General features: G+C 41.9%; 1 protein-coding gene across 1 annotated transcript in view; it reads left to right on the forward strand.

Annotated features, from left to right (window-relative positions):
• The window catches only part of TG (thyroglobulin), a gene marked incomplete at its 3' end in the record, with an annotated part of 79297 nt that extends 63314 nt beyond the window's left edge, over nucleotides 1-15983 (forward strand). Inside the window, 8 exon segments of the mRNA XM_034759590.1 lie at nucleotides 344-409; nucleotides 1879-1959; nucleotides 4534-4671; nucleotides 6870-7046; nucleotides 8165-8276; nucleotides 9731-9810; nucleotides 11428-11565; nucleotides 15920-15983. Of these exon segments, the coding sequence (XP_034615481.1) occupies nucleotides 344-409; nucleotides 1879-1959; nucleotides 4534-4671; nucleotides 6870-7046; nucleotides 8165-8276; nucleotides 9731-9810; nucleotides 11428-11565; nucleotides 15920-15983 (856 nt within the window).
• Between the last annotated feature and the right edge of the window lie 956 nt (nucleotides 15984-16939).

Genomic DNA, 16939 nt, shown 5'->3' on the forward strand with positions numbered 1-16939 from the left:
ACTGCAGTATCTGAACACCTCATTCCCTTTAATGTATTTAATCTCACAACATCCCTGTGAGGTAGGGATATTCCCCTTTTTACAGATGGGGAACTAAGGCACAGAGAGACAAGTGACTTCTCTAGGTTTACACGGGAAGTCTGTGGCAGCACAGGGCTCACCAGACATAGGTTAGCACCCGAACTACTAGACCATCTTTCCTTTAGTGTCGTTGTACTAGAAATGTTATTGCATAGTTGAATTAAACTTTGGAATGTGGTTTGATATAATTTCCCGGCCGCTCACCATAAACCATTTAATTCATTTTAGCAATTGCACTAATGAACATTTCTTTCTTTGTCAGCTTCTGAGCTCTCAGAAGAAACGGAAGGAGCCTTCAGCAGCTTTCAGCGTGTCTATCTGTGGAGAGGTGAGTTTTATCCTGCTGTCACTTATAAGAGGTTGGAAAGATAAAAGACCAAAAAAATGGGGGCCACGTTCTCTGCGAGTGTAAACGGAAAAGTCATTTGACTTTAATGGAGCTGCACCAGTAGAAAACTTGGCCCTAGACCAGAGTCTTTTCTCACCTACAATGGCATGATGCTGGTGTAGAATCAGTGTAAGCAAGAGGTGAATCGGGGCCATTGTTTCTGAAATCTATGCAAGAAGCTATGGAAACACAAGCCATTTATCTCATTGTCAGCCCCTGGATACCAGGTTAATTTGGCACTTTGCAAATATCTAGATAGATTCGTTTAATTATCATGACTCATCACAAGCTTCCATTGTTCCCAGTAGATTTACTGCATGAATATCCCAAAACACTTTTTTGCTACCGCTCTAAGAGTACATAGGGCTGCATGCTTCTAGAGCCTTGATATTGTATATTTACTGAATATGGATATGTACTGAATTTAGTGGATTCATTTTGGTTCAGCATGGTGGGATTTTCAAAAGCACCTTAAAGCAGTTCCAGAGCTTTTGAAAATCCAACACTCAGAATATAAGAACTGCCCTATCAGAACAGACCAGGGATCGTCCTAATCTGGTGCCCGTCTCGACCAGTGCTCAGCTCCTTAGCGGTAGTTGTAAAGCCTCCTGTAGTGAAATTCACTTGTGCAGTATATATCACAGAGAGGAATTTCCTCCTAACTCCAGCTGGTGAACTGCTTGTGCCCTGAAGCATGGGGACTGATACACTAACTGGCCCCAAAACAGGGGCTAAGTGCAGACACAACTCTTTCATCCTTTGGTGAAACTTACTAAGCTGTTTGCTCAGATAGTAACATTGCCCTGTAAGATGTTCTTTGTTAACTTGTGTAAAACTCAGTATCAGCAAACTGGGTCATTACAAAACCTAAACCTAATTTCCCCAATACTAATTTCTCCCTACTGTTACTCACACCTTCTTGTCAACTGTCTGTAATGGGCCACTCTCATTACCACTTCAAAAGTTATTTTTCCTCCCCTGGTATCCTGCTGTTAATTGATTTATCTCATTAGACTGACCTCACACTTGGTAAGGCAATCCCCATCCTTTCGTGTATTTATACCTGCTCCTGTATTTTCTACTCCATGCATCTGATGAAGTGGGTTCTAGCCCGCAAAAGCTTATGCCCAAATAAATTTGTTAGTCTCTAAGGTGCCACAAGGACTCCTCGTTGTTTTTGCTGATACAGACTAACACGGCTACCACTCTGAAACCTGTTTAGGAACTAATAGTCAGTGTGTTTCACAGACAAACTGCAACTGGAATCAATATGAGCTTAAGGGACAGTCTTTTTGTTCTGTGTCTGTACAGCGCCTAGCACAATTGGGGCCTAGTCCATAACCAAGACTTCTAGGCACTATATTAATACCAATAATACAGATTAATAAATAGCTCTGATTGTGTTGTAGGTTCTGATATGATTACCCGGACGAAATCCTCTGCATGTGATGCTGCTGTTTTACAAACCCAGACCGAGCTAATGTTACCAGGTACTGGGGTAGTACTGCAGTCGATGCTGGGTGGTGACGGTGGCGGCTTATGATGTACAGGAGGTCAGACTAGATGATCTGATGGTTCCATCTGGCCTTAAACTCTATGACTGTGTGAAATAACAAGGGGAAACTTCAGATTTGATATATTTCATTTGACAAACAAGGAGGATGTGTTTAAGACAGTGTAGGAGAATGCAGAATTTAGCTGTGAGTGCCCAGAACACACGGTGTCAAGCCTATTGTTTTTCTCTTTGTTCAAGTACATTCATGGGGAATGAGTAGGTTTGGACAGATTGGTTCAGGCAAAACAAGAACCCCCCTGAACTTTCTCCCTGGCTTCTTTTCCTTTTTCATTTTCACATGACCCTGCACTTCCAAGGCTAGGACAGAAGCGAAAGTGCTAGAATATTAGAGGAGAGCCTTTTCTAATGACAATAGTACAGACTCAGAGGATTTGGCTTCTTCTGATAAGCTTCTGAAAGAACATATTGGTCCATAACTATGCTGATTTGCACCAGTTGAGGTTCTGGCCCACAGACTTTTGGGAGCTTAATGGAACCAAACCTGAAGTCTGAAACTAGAATCATAGGCCTTTTGTCCATAGACACCTGCTGTTCCAGATTCTGCTCTTGGTTAGGCCCGTGTAAATCCAAAGTAATTCAGCTGAAGTCACTAGAGTTTCTACACAAGTGTAACTGAGGGAAAAAAAATGTGGCCCCTTGATGGCAGAGTTTTGGTTCATCTACACCAAGTTGTAATCCTTCCGTGAAGCTTTGATGAATGTCTATGGGAGATGCAGGTGTGATTTAAGGCCACTAAAATGGTAAAACATGGCAAACTGTTATTGATTTACCTCATATCATTTGCATGAAAGATGAACTAAAATTCCCGTTTAACTGGGTAAGCTCCCATATGATTAGTGGAACACAAGTCTAGACTTTAAAAGGAGGAATAAATACATTTAAAACATTGACTGAAATTCTTTTCATTTACCTGCCAAGACTTGAGTTCAGGGCCTTGGGGTTCTACATTTTCCCTGCAAGAACTGATGATATCATTAAAACCTAAAGCAATGTAAGGAATGCAGCTTTCTGCACTGTGTTTTAGGGATGAGTCCTATTAGCTACTGTTTCAAGAGGGGCTGTTCATAAATTACGCAACACATTTTTGGTGATTTTCCCCCCCCCCCCCCAGACCCACCCACCTCTTGTAACTTTTTGTAACACTGAAACAAACACACACACTTAAGGACCCACTCACCCGCTAATGTGTTACATAATTTATGGGCAGCCCCAGAGAAAGCTAGGAGACTGAAGGCTTGGGTCTTGACAGGTAAAAAGACTTCCAGGTCACTTGTTAAAAATACAGAGTTACTGAGAAATCTGGGGAAATATCTGCAAGAGTGAGACTTTTTATTACAGCACGATCATGTTTAGAACACATGGCAACATTTCTGAATATTTTATGACGAGAGAAAATGAATATGGGGGGGAGGGATAGCTCAGTGGTTTGAGCATTGGCCTGTTAAATCCAGGCTTGTGAGTTTAATCCTTGAGGGGGCCACTTAGGGATCTGAGGCAAAAAATCAGTACTTGGTCCTGCTAATGAAGGCAGGGGGCTGGACTCAATGACTTTTCAGGGTCCCTTCCAGTTCTATGAGATAGGTATATCTCCATATAAAAAAAACCCCCTGCACATAGTTTAGCCTGAGATATGTGAGAGGTTTAGCATTTGTGATCCAAGTATTAGTGTTTCTTTGGTTTTGTGTTTCAATTTTTCGCTGACTATTTTAGTGCTCCATGGATTAAATAACGTGGGAGTCGTACAGGGCCAAAATAATGTGCGGTGTGGTCTGCTCCTCCCTTTTGAGACATAAGAGAGTGTTTATTGACAAACTGGAAGGAGATCAGTGGAAAAACAACAAAAATATCCCAAGAGCTGCATGGGCTTATTTAAGGGGAATAATTGAAGAGAGGCAAAAATAGCTCCGGGACAACAATGGGATGGTACCACAGTCTACACACATTTGAAGGGAGCACATGCCAGGGACAGAGAAGAATTACTTAAGATGGTATGTGGGGGTATTACTGGGAGATATAGGATTAAATTAATAAAAGGAGCATTTTGGCTAAGTATTGGGGGGGAAACTTGCTGATAGTGGGCTGTCAGATAACTTCCCAAGGGAACTGGTGGATATTGCATCACTTCAGGTCATTAAAACTAACTTGATTAACGTGCTAGAAAAGATATTGTGAGGAATGATCCTGCAATGGCAGGTAGATGGACTGAATAAAGTTAACAGAGAGATGCTGTGATATGAGCATATGGTGCTTTATTTCAGCCCCTTAATAGACTCTTGGGAAAAAAAGATTAAATCCCAACCCAAACACAATTCAAATACACAGGTATTATCCCTGAGACAGTCCTATTTAAAACCAACCTGCATATACATTAACCCTGGGAAAAGGTTACAGCTGACACACTGTGGAATTCAGAGTTTTACGTATAAACAATCCTAATGTATCTCAGATTGTAAATAAATCTTGCTTTTTTTTTTTTCACGTGGATCAGATTCTGTAATGGAACTTTTTTCCCTAATGGACAACAGCCTGATACAACTAGACCAAAGCCGTTCCATCCCATCCCAGCAATACTGGCTCTTCAAACACAAGTATTCAGCAGAGCAGGCGACGCTCTGGTGTCTCACACGTAAGAAATCTTAGACCTTTATTCTACATGCTAGTAGGGAAACAATAATTAATCAGCAGTTTCGATAGCTACCCTAGTCATGGGTGTTAGAAACTGCAGCATTTATGGATTTTTTTTCACCGGGAAAGCGCAAAAATTCACATGGGAGTCATGGGTTGTACTCGCCAGTCTCAATGAGAAGCCACCCAGCCCACGATGAAGCTGGCAGGCTGGCACCACTCCCTTGCCGCTCAGTGGCTTTGTCGACTGTGGCAAAAAACTCAGTCATTGCTGGCGCGTCTCCACTAGCGGTAGCAGCAGTGGAAGGTGTAGTGTAGTGTAGACAGTACCCAACTGTTCTTACTGCCAAGTTAGATGACATCATGTTAAAATCATCTGGGTTCTGCCTACACTAGAGCTGTGGAGCTACACCAGTGGTGAATTCCAGAACATGCATTTTTGCCAGGATAGGCACAGTTGTTGGTAAAAACTTGAGTGAGTCCCTTAGCCCCTAGGTAAAGAAAAGGACAAAAGTCATGGAGTAACACTCAAAAATGTTTGTTATAAAAGGTAATGATATCTCTAGTTTTCCATGATACTGGGGCTCAGATATGGGCCTGATGCTCCTCTCATACGACCAAGTAACTCCACTGACATCTGTGAAGTTACACTGTGGGGTTACAATGGGGTAAGAAAGAGGAGAATCAGGCGCTGTGTTTGTTTATTGCCTGTTCATCCATTGTAATGTCCCAAGTGCCTGACTTTAAGACATTAAAACATCAAAGAAAGGTGACCTGCAAATGAGGAAAAAATGGTTTGCGGCCATTTTTGCTGTTTTAATGATGCATAAACAAATCCTGAAAGGTTTCTTTTAGCCACAGTTTGACCTGGAAATGGACTAAAAGGTAGTAAAGAATAAAGAAGGCGATCGCTGCATAGTGTTCTCAAGTCATCTTCCTGGCACCTGTTATCCCTCTGTTATTTAGCTCTGCAAGACATCATTCAAATCAAGTTTATTGTCTATAGTACATATTTTATGAAACAATGCTGGCATAGTGTTGGGGGATAACATATTTCCATATTTTGGAAAGATGGGTTGCTAAGTCTCTGGCTATGTTTACACTGCTCCATAGTTCGGACTATGGAGGTATAAACAGCAGTGCACACCTAAATGCTGTCCTGTAACTCCCACATGTGGATGCTGCAGGTGTGAATTAAAAGATTTCTGGATCACATTAACATAGTCCTGTTTGAAGAGGATTGTATTATCTTGAACTAGGAACCTTTTAGTTTGCACCCGCAGCATCCACAGGGGGGAGTTACAGAGCAGCACTGTGATGTAGACTTCTATTCATGCCCATGTAGTCTGAATTGCAGGGCCATGTAGATAAGCCCTCTGACTAACAGAAAAACAGCTACTAAGAGAGATGTCCAACACTATAGACGTATTTAACTTTAAGAAGTCAGTGGGACTACTCACATGCTTAAAACACTTGCGTAAATTTTGCAGCATCAGGGCATCAACCCAGTAGCACAATAATTAGCAAACTGGCCTGATCAGTTCGTTATTTTATTTTTTTAAAGTGCATTAGAGCCTTGGAGTTTTGCAAAATTCCTCTATTATAGCAAGGAAGGAAGGCAGCCAGACAGGGTGTGAATTTCAAGGTAAACCACAAAAAGGAACCAACTCATATGGTCAATCTGCATAGAAGCATTTTTAGTGTATGAGAAGAACTCTCCAGAAATAACTTTACAGACGTTTCATAGGACATTCTAGAAAATGTTTGCTGATACTGCCTCTTTTATTTTATAAACCAGAAGAAATATGCAATTGTTACTGTAGGTTTAATATATTGAATTAGTTTGGAAATCCTCATATCTGTTTCTTGGGTGTTCTGGTCCCCGTTTTATAAAAAGATTGCCTAAAACAAAAAAGACTGTGAACCAGATCCTACTCTCAGCTTTTCCTGTGTAAACCTGGAGTAACCCCACTTATGCCGGGAAATTATTCTGAGTTTACACCAGTTAAAAGCAGAATTTGTCCCTATTTATTTTTCTTATACAGTAATAGCATAATAACAACAATAATACACACCTCAGTAAAGAATATTTGTGCTAAAGGTTTAATATTAAGAATTCTAAACAAGTGAGAGATGAGACTGGAGAGAAGGGGAACACAAATAGCTAAGTTTATAAAACTGAGCTACTCTGCCTCTTAGGTTGTGCACAAGAAGACGCATTTTGTCAGCTGGCAGCTCTTCAGAATACCACAAGCACATATTTTGCCTGCACACTCTATCCAGAGGCTCAGATCTGTGATAATTACATCAACCACATCCCCGAAAACTGTCAGACAGTATTACCCCAGCAACTGCAGACCGTGTATCACAAAATAGGTGAGCTTCAATTTCTGTGTTAAATTGGAATTTCAGACAGATGTATGTTGCATTCCTGGCGGCATCGATCAGCATCTCAGCTTTTACTTTGAAGGATGTCAAATGGGAATGTAGGAATGTTATGAACTGCAATAAGGAAGACTAGGTGGCTCTGGATATAACATGAAGTAGCAACGAAAGACTAACATTAGTAACTGAAAGGCATCATGGCTATGTGATGGCCAGTTGCTGGTGGAAGGATATTCACAATGCATCCCAGTTAACATCTATATCAGAGGGGCCAAAGGAAGCTGCACCAGGAGTCCTCAGACCGTTCCCTAGTCTGAACAGTATTTGAATATGGAGATTGTCAGTGTGTTGGAAGGGGAGAGGGATAGCTCAGTGGTTTGAGCATTGGCCTCCTAAACCCAGGGTTGTGAGTTCGGCCCTTGAGGGGGCCATTTAGGGATCAGGGCAAAAATCTGTCTGGGGATTAGTCCTGCTTTGAGCAGGGGGTTGGACTAGATGACCTCCTGAGGTCCCTCCCAACCCTGATATCCTATGATTCTATGTCTCCCTTCCCATTCATAATCATTGACATCCTTGTGGAGACTACAGTAGTTGTGTTCATAGAAAAGTGTTTAAAGTATTTTTAGCTTCCTTATTGCTTCCAGCCCCATAATATCACTCTGTGATAGATGAGATAAACGAGAGAACCCAACACCTGAAGTACTGAACATTGACTCTATTAAGCGCCAAAGGGAAGGGGAAGCTGCATACGCTACCCACTCTGCATTCTCCTAGTCTATCCAGAGATGCTGCATTCAGTCTGAAGTGGATTACCTAATTCAGTGGACTGGAATCACTTCCATACAAGTCCCTGCTGGCCTAGGAATTCAGAACCTGAACTTGAGTCCCTTACTTGTCAGCCCATCTTGCTGCCATTAGAATGCCTGTTGGGCATTCATCCTGTGTAGAAACAAATCTAGCTGTCAAACATGTTGGTCTAAATTTATTTTCCAATACACTGAGAAATCACCACTGTGTCATAGAAATGTTGCTTTCTCCTTCCTCTTTATGTTCACTTGATAGTATAAATCATTTGAAGAAAGAAGTAACTTTCCCTTTGATGTTTTCAGTCATTCTAGAAGGGACTGCGAAGAGCTTCTACACACGTTTACCGTTCCGTAAAGTAATTGGAGTCTCAGTGAGAAACAAGATTGACATGAGCGGGAAAGCCATTTCCGATGGGTATGATCCAACTCAATTCAGTTTTGTTAGCATGGGGCTTTAGCCACATTCAAAATATCAAAACCATATCACGTAAATGGAGAGGATCAGGCATATTCATTAAAAATATTAAAGAGCAGTATATCTTTTTGGGAGAATAACCAATATATTACAAATATTAATCACACAATTTTAAGTGAATTTATAATATATTCATTGTATTATCTAGTCTGTATAATGTGATACCACAAAATCAGTGATTGACTGGATAGAACTGTTGTCTATAACGCACACAATGCATCTATGCTAATGTATTCAGTATAGTCACTGTTCTAAATAACAACAGCTGAGCTCTTATACATACAATACAAAGACCTGGAGAGCGCAGTGTGAGTTTGCAGATTCTGCAGAACTCCTCACTGCAGTATATTGGCTAAACGCTCGGGACCTCCAGATCTAGGGTTGCCAACAGTCCCATATTACAAGGGACGTCCCTTATTTAAATAGAAAATTGCCTGTTCCCTACTAAATCAGTGCAGGATGCCGTTTATCCTGTACCTCAGCATATTAAAACATTATCATTATGCAAAACCGGTTTTATTGTGACCTTACCTTCCAGTGAGATAAAGTTTGTAAAGTTAGACAATGTAGTAATGCAGAATCGGTCCCAGGATCTACTGAACCAATGTATGTATAATGCAGCGGTTCCCAAACTATGGAGCATGGCCCACTGGGGGAGCACAATAAGGTTATGGTAGGGCATGAAGACCTGATAGGGCCACGCTGAAAGGGTGTCAGGAGTGGGCTCTGCAGCAGGGGAAGCAGACAGGGCTCTGTGCAGGTGGTCTTGGCTTCCAGGACCAGGCTTCCTGCCCACCTTGTTCCCCCACTGCTGCAGCTGGAGTAGCTACCACCCAGCAGTTATGCTCGTCTGCTGGGGACATTGGCAGAGACTCTGTAAGCGGGGAACAGAAGGCTACACCCCAGGCGGACTGACCCCCCTGCCAGATAGAGCCCCTTCCTGACCCTGGCAGCTCCAGGGCACACAGCCCCATCCACTTGCCCTGCCAGATAGAGCCTGTGCAGGGAAAGCACATGGGCCTGCGCTCAAGGATCGGAGTCCGCAGAGGGCCAGTAATCACTGGTGCATCTTTCCACTCCCGTCCCAACCCTGGCCCTTCAGTGCTGCCCTGTTCACTTCCAGAACTGGGTCCCAGCCGCCAAGAGTGCCTGCCTGCTGCAGGGAGAGGAAGGTTTCCTCAGTTGGTTAGTACGCCTCACCCTTTGTGGTACTGGGCACCCCACCCCGGCCCAATATCACAGACTATTCCTCCCCCTGAGGGGTGCTAAGAAAACAGTTCTGTATTTTTGAAATACAATGTTGGCAACCCTAGGCAGGAATTGTGAACAAGGCTATAGTTTCAACAGGCTGTCAATTGTACTAAAGTCTGGAGTATTTTCTTCTTTCCTGTTAGGTTTTTTGAGTGTGAGCGCCGATGTGATGCTGACCCCTGTTGCACAGGATTTGGGCTTTTAAATGACTCACAGTCAACAGGTAGTCTTTACTGAAGCTGGATTTATAGAGTTCATTTTTCAGTCTGTGTCTGTTACATTGAATGTTGCTATTCTTTCAGCTTGAGATGGCCAGGCTAAAGCCCTTGCCGAGCTTGTCAGCGCCCCTTCGGAACATTTCTGGTGACAAGCTACTCTCTCACACTCTGAGGCCTGGTGGCTTGGGCAGTAGCCATGCATGTGGGAAACCAGCATGCAGGGCCCTGCTGTGCCTGATTCAGAATGGTTGGAGATGGAAAATTCTCCTCTGAATTAGGCACAGCAAGGACTTGACCCTGAGTCTCCCACATCTAGGCTGACCAGATCGCAAGTGTGAAAAATTGGGATGGGGGTGGAGGGGAGTCGGTGCCTATAGAAAACAAAACCCCAAATATCAGGACTATCCCTATAAAACTGGGTCATCTGGTCACCCTACCCACATCCCAGGCTGCTGCTCTAAACATTAGACTTTCAGGCATCTCATACACGCGCACACGCTCCTCTTCCAAATTTCAATCAGAAAACAGACATTTCCACAGAATTCTGTTTTCACAAAAACATTCATAGGGTCTTCTCCTTCTTCCAGTGCGGAGCAAAAACAAATTTTGAAATGGAAATGTCATTCTCTAGACAGCTCTGCTTCCTATCTATTTACAGCCATCTACCAGAGCAGTAAAGTACTTACCAGCCTTAGCTCCCATAAGTAACATCTCATGGGAATGGTTTCTTAGCAGGGCTATAGCTCTACCAATATTTCACACAAATGGATAAAATGGTATATCATCCGTATCCCTCTCTTACTAGCCCCACTCTAAAGACTTTGGCTGATGTCCAAAGTGCCTCAGGGAGTTAGACATCCACACCCTAATGAAATTCAGTGGGAGTTGGGCATCTCATTTTCTTCTGTGCTTTGAAAAACTTTAACTTTGGCTTCCTGTGTTCTCACAAGCATGATCTTGCACACATTTTCAACTTCTCCACTGATTTTGGTTTTCCTCATTTTTGGGAGTATTTAGCTTGAGATGCCCAAGTCAACATTTTCAGACTTGGGTGCCTAATGGTTCTTAGGGTAAAATTTACAAAAGCCCCCATTTGACTTATAGCTGATTGAAAGTCAAAAGGACGTGGGCTCTTAAGTTACTTAGGTGTTTGTGAAAATGTTACTCCTCAATTCATATTTAGGTGCCTAAGCAAGTGGCCTGATTTTCAAAAGTGTTGACCACCCCTCAGCTCCTGCTGAGGTCAGTTAGAACTGCTAGGTGTACAACACTTCTGAAAATCATGCCAATTTACAATCAGGCCTGGTTTTGAAAATCTTGGGGCTAGGCCCTCCATTTCTCAGAGGTGCTGAAAAGTTAGTTGAGAGACATCCAATGGGCTTTGGAACTAGCTCTAATTGCCTGATAGTGTCCCCATTGAAATCAAAGACAGTTTCATCATTCACTTCAATGGGAGCAGGATCTGGCCTTAAGTGACCTAATGGGTCTTTTCCTTCTCTGATTTCTGAGCCTAAGGAACTTTCATATAATACTTAGTGGAACCAGAAAATATTAATTTTCTTAAAAATCTTATTTAAAACAGTTACCACGGTGGTTTTTGTAACTGGATATTTTCCCGGTAGGTGGTGAGGTGCTCTGCTTGACTCTGAACAGTTTAGGAATCCAGACCTGCACTGAGGAAACGGGAAGCACTTGGCAGATTTCCGATTGCAGCTCTCCAGATGTCAGAATATATCCATTTGGCTGGTATCAGAAGCCTGGTGAGTAATGCAGGTGGTCTGCCATTTAGAGTGTCTTCTGCGTGATGTTATTTATTTGCTTTATAGTAATGCTTAGAGGCCCCAACCAAGACTGGGAACCCATTGTACTAGGAACTGGACAAACACATAGTAAGAGACAGGCCCTGCCTCTAAGAGGCTACAGCTAGAGGAGGCAGACAAAGGATGTATTTTTATCCCCATTTTGCAGATGGGGAATCTGAGGCACAGAGAGGTTAAATGAGTTTCCTAAGGTCAAACAGAAAGTGTGTGACGGAGCCAGGAACTGAACAAAGATCTCTTATATCCCAATCTAGACCCTCAGTTTAGTTACAAGACCATACTTCATTCCCACCGTCCAGATTATACTAAGGTGCAGCAGTCAGTAAGCTGTACCAATCTTAGAAGCCATACTGGGATATGTGGAGGCCAATACTCTCTTATCTAGGCCTTGACTTTTGAACCACTGAAGCCAACGGGAGTTTTGTTCCTATGTTTAGTGAAGGCAGGATTATGTCCAGAGTTTAAATACCAAAAATACTGCGTTTCTCGTGTGCATTGAAATAATTCAGCTATTGATAAAAGCTAGCCTATTTAGGTGAAGGAAGTGTTTCCAGAAGATAACAGCACAAAGAGGGAAGTTGATTAGAACTGGTCAAATATATTTTATTTTCCATAAAAAATTTTCAACAAAACTAACTATTATTTCTGATGAAAATTTTCACTGAATTAGTTTAGGGTCGGGGTTATTTGTTGTTTGTTTTTGTTTTTAAAGAAAACTCACAACCCCATAATTTTCAGTTTTGGAAAACTAAACCCAGGATCATTTAGATTTTTAACAACTGCAAACCAAGCACTTTTGTTTTTTTTAACAAAAACATCAAAAATGTAAATGAAAATGGAAATTTTCTTGGGAAAATGTACATTTAATCAACAAGCCATTTTTTGTCCAAAAATAAAAATGCTGGAAACCTTTCAGTCAGCAATAGTAATAATCAGAGTTTCAAGCTACCGAGTAGCTCAAAAATATAATTTATGGTGTTTTTTCTCTACTTACAGAACAATTCGGTGACAGTCACATTTCTTTTAGATAGAAAGAACAAAACACAAGAAAGAATAAAAGTAACGTGGCTGCCAGTCATTTGTGTTTAGATATTTAAGTGCCCTGCACAGAAAATATGGACATAACATTTCCACGGCTAAATGGTCCACATAATGCAAAATCTTTCTTGGTGACTTTCAGTTACTCTACTTACAGTAACTATATTGGTGCACTCAACACCAAGTTTGCAAAAAAAAGTAAAAGAATTTGGAACAGCGAAATCCTCTTGTCCATTTATCTGGTGGAAAAATATAGTCATGTGGCTTATATATTCCAGAGGGTAGGTCCCAGGGAGGATAATTTCTAATTCGGTTGGGGTGAGTCAATGGCAGGAAAGGGAGGAGTAGAGTAACAGGATGGTGCATAGGTGCTGGAATTAGGGGTGCTGCTGCACCCCGTGGCTTGAAGTTATTTCCATTATATACATGATTTACCGTTTGGTTCAATGGCTCTCAGCACCCACTATACAAATTGTTCCAGCACCCTTGGAATGGTGCATTTTGGAGTGAATGTTCTCTTGCTGTTCACTTGTTTTCTAGGAAGTGGACCATCTGACCTGAGCTGCAAAGTTCAGCTCCAGATCTGGATTCAAACTTCCCTGGATTCGGGGAATGTTTATAGTTTCATTCACAGATTCCAAGGCCAGAAGGGACCATTGTGATCATCTAGTCTGACCTCTTGTATAACACAGCCAGAGAGAGGCCATAGAACTTCCCTCAAATAATTCCGAGAGCATATCTTTTAGGAAAACATCTGGGAACTTGGTTTAGGCTCATTTCTGTATACAAATATTGTTTGTTAGTTTGGTTTTTTTGTGGTGGTGGGAAACAGGGAAGGAGAGGTAGTATTGTTTTTAGGAAGCCCTGTTTTACACTAAAAGGCTCAGCCTGAATTCTCTCTGTGTGGCCTAAAAAATATGCGCCACAGACCTTAGAGAACATGGGGGGAGATTTCTGCCTGCTGGAGGGGTCACTGAACTCTGTTAGACTTGCAGTCTCTTTTTTAGCTTTGCCAAGCTAATTAGAATCCTGCCTGCAGGTGGCTGTTCTGCATGTACCACATTGGAGCCTAAATTGTTTATTTTTTCTTCATCTTCTTGGAAAGTATTAAATTATTTTGAGCAACAAGCTCTGTGCTGTCTGACTAGCTGACCACAGCGTGTGGGTGGGGTTCCACTTTCTCAGGCTTTCCTTTGATGCAGCAGAAACACTAAGAGAAAATGGAGGCATGTCTGAACCCGATCCTGCTATGGTTACTCAAGCAGACTACAGGGGGACTAGTTCTATAGAGTTTAAGGCAGAAGGGACCATTCAATCATCTAGTCTGACCACAGCCCATTTAATATCACCCCTGTATTGAGCCCAATAGAGGTATGTGCAAGGATTGCTCATGTGGCAGAATGGTTACTATATCAGGATCTACTGGATACGCAATCTAATCTGTGTGGGTGGGCCTTTGCTTCTGTGCAGAATCCCACTGAAGACAGGGCTCCACAGGGGCGCAAGGGCCTGCTGGGGTGGATCAAGGCCTGAATTTGTACCAAATGACAGGAGTAAGGACTCAATCCTGCTCCACCCCTGTTGAAGTCAATGGAGATTTTTGCCCCTGAATTTCATTGAGAGCAGGATCATACTGCCCTTTGCTTCATTACTGCTATTTTTAAGTCTAGTTCCTTTCTCCTCTGTAATACATAGAAAGCTTTTGCTTCTTGTCTCCTCTTTCCAATGGAGGATGTTGAGCTAATTGTCTGAAACAGCATTTGAAAATCCTTCTCTGGGTGACTATTGGCAGTTTTGGTTATTAGAACTGACATCACTGAGCAATGAATTTACATTCTGTTCTGCATTTCACTCATCTTGGGCATTGAAATTAGGCTGGTCAGTTATGGTTGATGGTAGATTTTCATTCTTTGGTTCTCATGCATTGGCACAACGTTTAAACTATAAAATGTGCTGGAGAGACCAATTCCGCTCTGGCAGGGAGTTAGTCTAGATGGCCTAATGGGTCCCTTTTATCTCTAAATTCTAGAGTTTTGCCATAGCATAAAGTCCAGTGGAGGCTGAAGGCACACCTGCTTCTGTGTTCCAGCTGCACGGAGCAGATGTGGAATGTCCCCCTTAGTCGTTTGCAGCTTGACTGGCAAAAACGCCAAAGGATTTATCCCCATTTTGTAGGTGCCCTGCTGTCGCTGTAATCATCCCTAATCCGTAATTCAACTGTAGTTAAAATGATTCACTCTTCCTAAAGGGTACGTTATTCTAAGAGGGCAGATAATTTAAAACTCTTAATCTTAGATACATATGCACCTTTTAATGTATTTATCCTCACAACATCACTGTGAGGGAAGGAAGTACTATTACCCTCATTTTACAGAGGGGAAATCAATGCACGGAAAGGCTAAGTGACTTGTCCCAGGTCATATAGGAAGTCACTGACTGAACGGGCTTGAACTCACATTTCTCAAGGCCTAGTCTTGTGCCTTAACCACTTGACCATCCTTTTTCTCATTAACAAGCACCCCTGTTAAAGTCTAGAGGATTTTTCATTTCATTCACTCCGGGGTTAGGCATTATATGGCAGTTCCATCAACAGAAGATGTCCCTTCTTATTGGACAAAGGCCCTGCAGAGAGGAGCCTATGGCTCAGGCCAAATGGGGTGCCGAAGAGAGAATGGAGATAGCTGCATTTCTTTTTGATGGGGAGGAAGTTTTAATGCGTTCCCACTGTACCATGCATCAAGACAAAAGTCTGCACAGATGTTAATGCAAATCAAGATATTTGCAGACAAAAATTTGTATCACTTGTGCAGGTGTGTTCCGGCTCCGGGGACTAGGAGTGGAACAATTATGATGAAAGTTTTGAGGCTGAAAAAGAAAGTGTAAAGTCAGTGACTGAAATCTGGAGGGCCTTACACATGCCAATGGATGTTCGCTCAAATAAAGTCCTCTGGCTTTAGCCCACTATAAAATATTTTGCTGCAGAAATTTTGCTGAAATCTTTATATATTTCATGGTATGTTAGCATGCAAATAAAAAAGAGCTAAAATAACAGCAAATATGAACAAGTGCTACAGCCTAAAGCCAGTGTTTGGGAAGCAAAGATATTAAAGTCTGTTTGGTTTGCGTTGTGGATGTGCAAATCCCAGAAATTAAGTTGCAGGTTCAGAGATGATATAGTTAGATTTAAAAAACTATCTACCTTGCATTGTTATAACAAACTGTCTTTTTTTTTTTTTTTTTTTTTTTTTTTTTTTAGCAACCATGACGAATACTATACCCAATGTGTGCCCACCTGTTCTGTTTCCTCGTAGCCCAGAGAACGGTGAGTGTCATAGTGTATTAGGGCAAAGAAAAGAATTGAGGAAATGTGTAACCTCTATTTTTCATGCCCTTCATAACAACCACTTGCATAATGATCCATTTATGTTTCCTTTTTTTACTCTGTACAGATATAGCAGGTATTTTCTTTCTTATGTATCATTTAACCAAAATAGACGAGCTATTGACTGGCATGATTAGCCTGTGGAACTCATTACCACAAAGATGATATTGAGGCCAAGAATTTAGTAGGATTCAAGAAGGAATTAATCATTTATAAGTGGAATGGTAACTGTGATGGGTTGGATCACAGAAAACCCCTTGGGAACTGCCAACTGATGTGCTGAGACTACACCTGAGCCTGTTTTCCCTGGCAGCTTGGGACTTCAGTGCCCTGCCTGGTTTGAGCTAGACATGCTAGCCTGCTACAAACACAGACCCAGGTCTGAACCACGTCTCCTAAAAGCTGCAGGCTTAACTGAAAACAGCTTAAGAAGTTTCCTGTCTCTAACACTCAGATACCCAGCTCCCAATGGAGTCCAAACTCCAAATAAATCTGTTTTACCCTGTATAAAGCTTATACAGGGTAAATGCATAAATTGTTCACCCTCTATAACACTGATAGAGAGATATACACAGCTGTTTGCCCCCCTAGGTGTTAATGCATTTTCTGGGTTAATTAATAAGTAATAAGTGATTTTATTAAATACGAAGAGTGGGATTTAAGTGGTTCCAAGTAATAACAGACAGAGCAAAGTAAGTTACCAAACAAAATAAAATAAAACACGCAAGCCTAACCCTAATACAGTAACACAATGATTACAGATGAAATCTTACCCTCAGAGATGTTCCAATAAGCTTCTTGCAGACTAGTCTCCTTCTAGTCTGGGTCCAGCAATCACTCACACCCCCGTGGTTACTGTTCTTTGTTCCAGTTTCTTTCAGGTATCCTTTGGGG

Source organism: Trachemys scripta, chromosome 2 (genome assembly GCF_013100865.1).
Source record: "Trachemys scripta elegans isolate TJP31775 chromosome 2, CAS_Tse_1.0, whole genome shotgun sequence".
Lineage (NCBI taxonomy): Eukaryota > Metazoa > Chordata > Testudines > Emydidae > Trachemys > Trachemys scripta.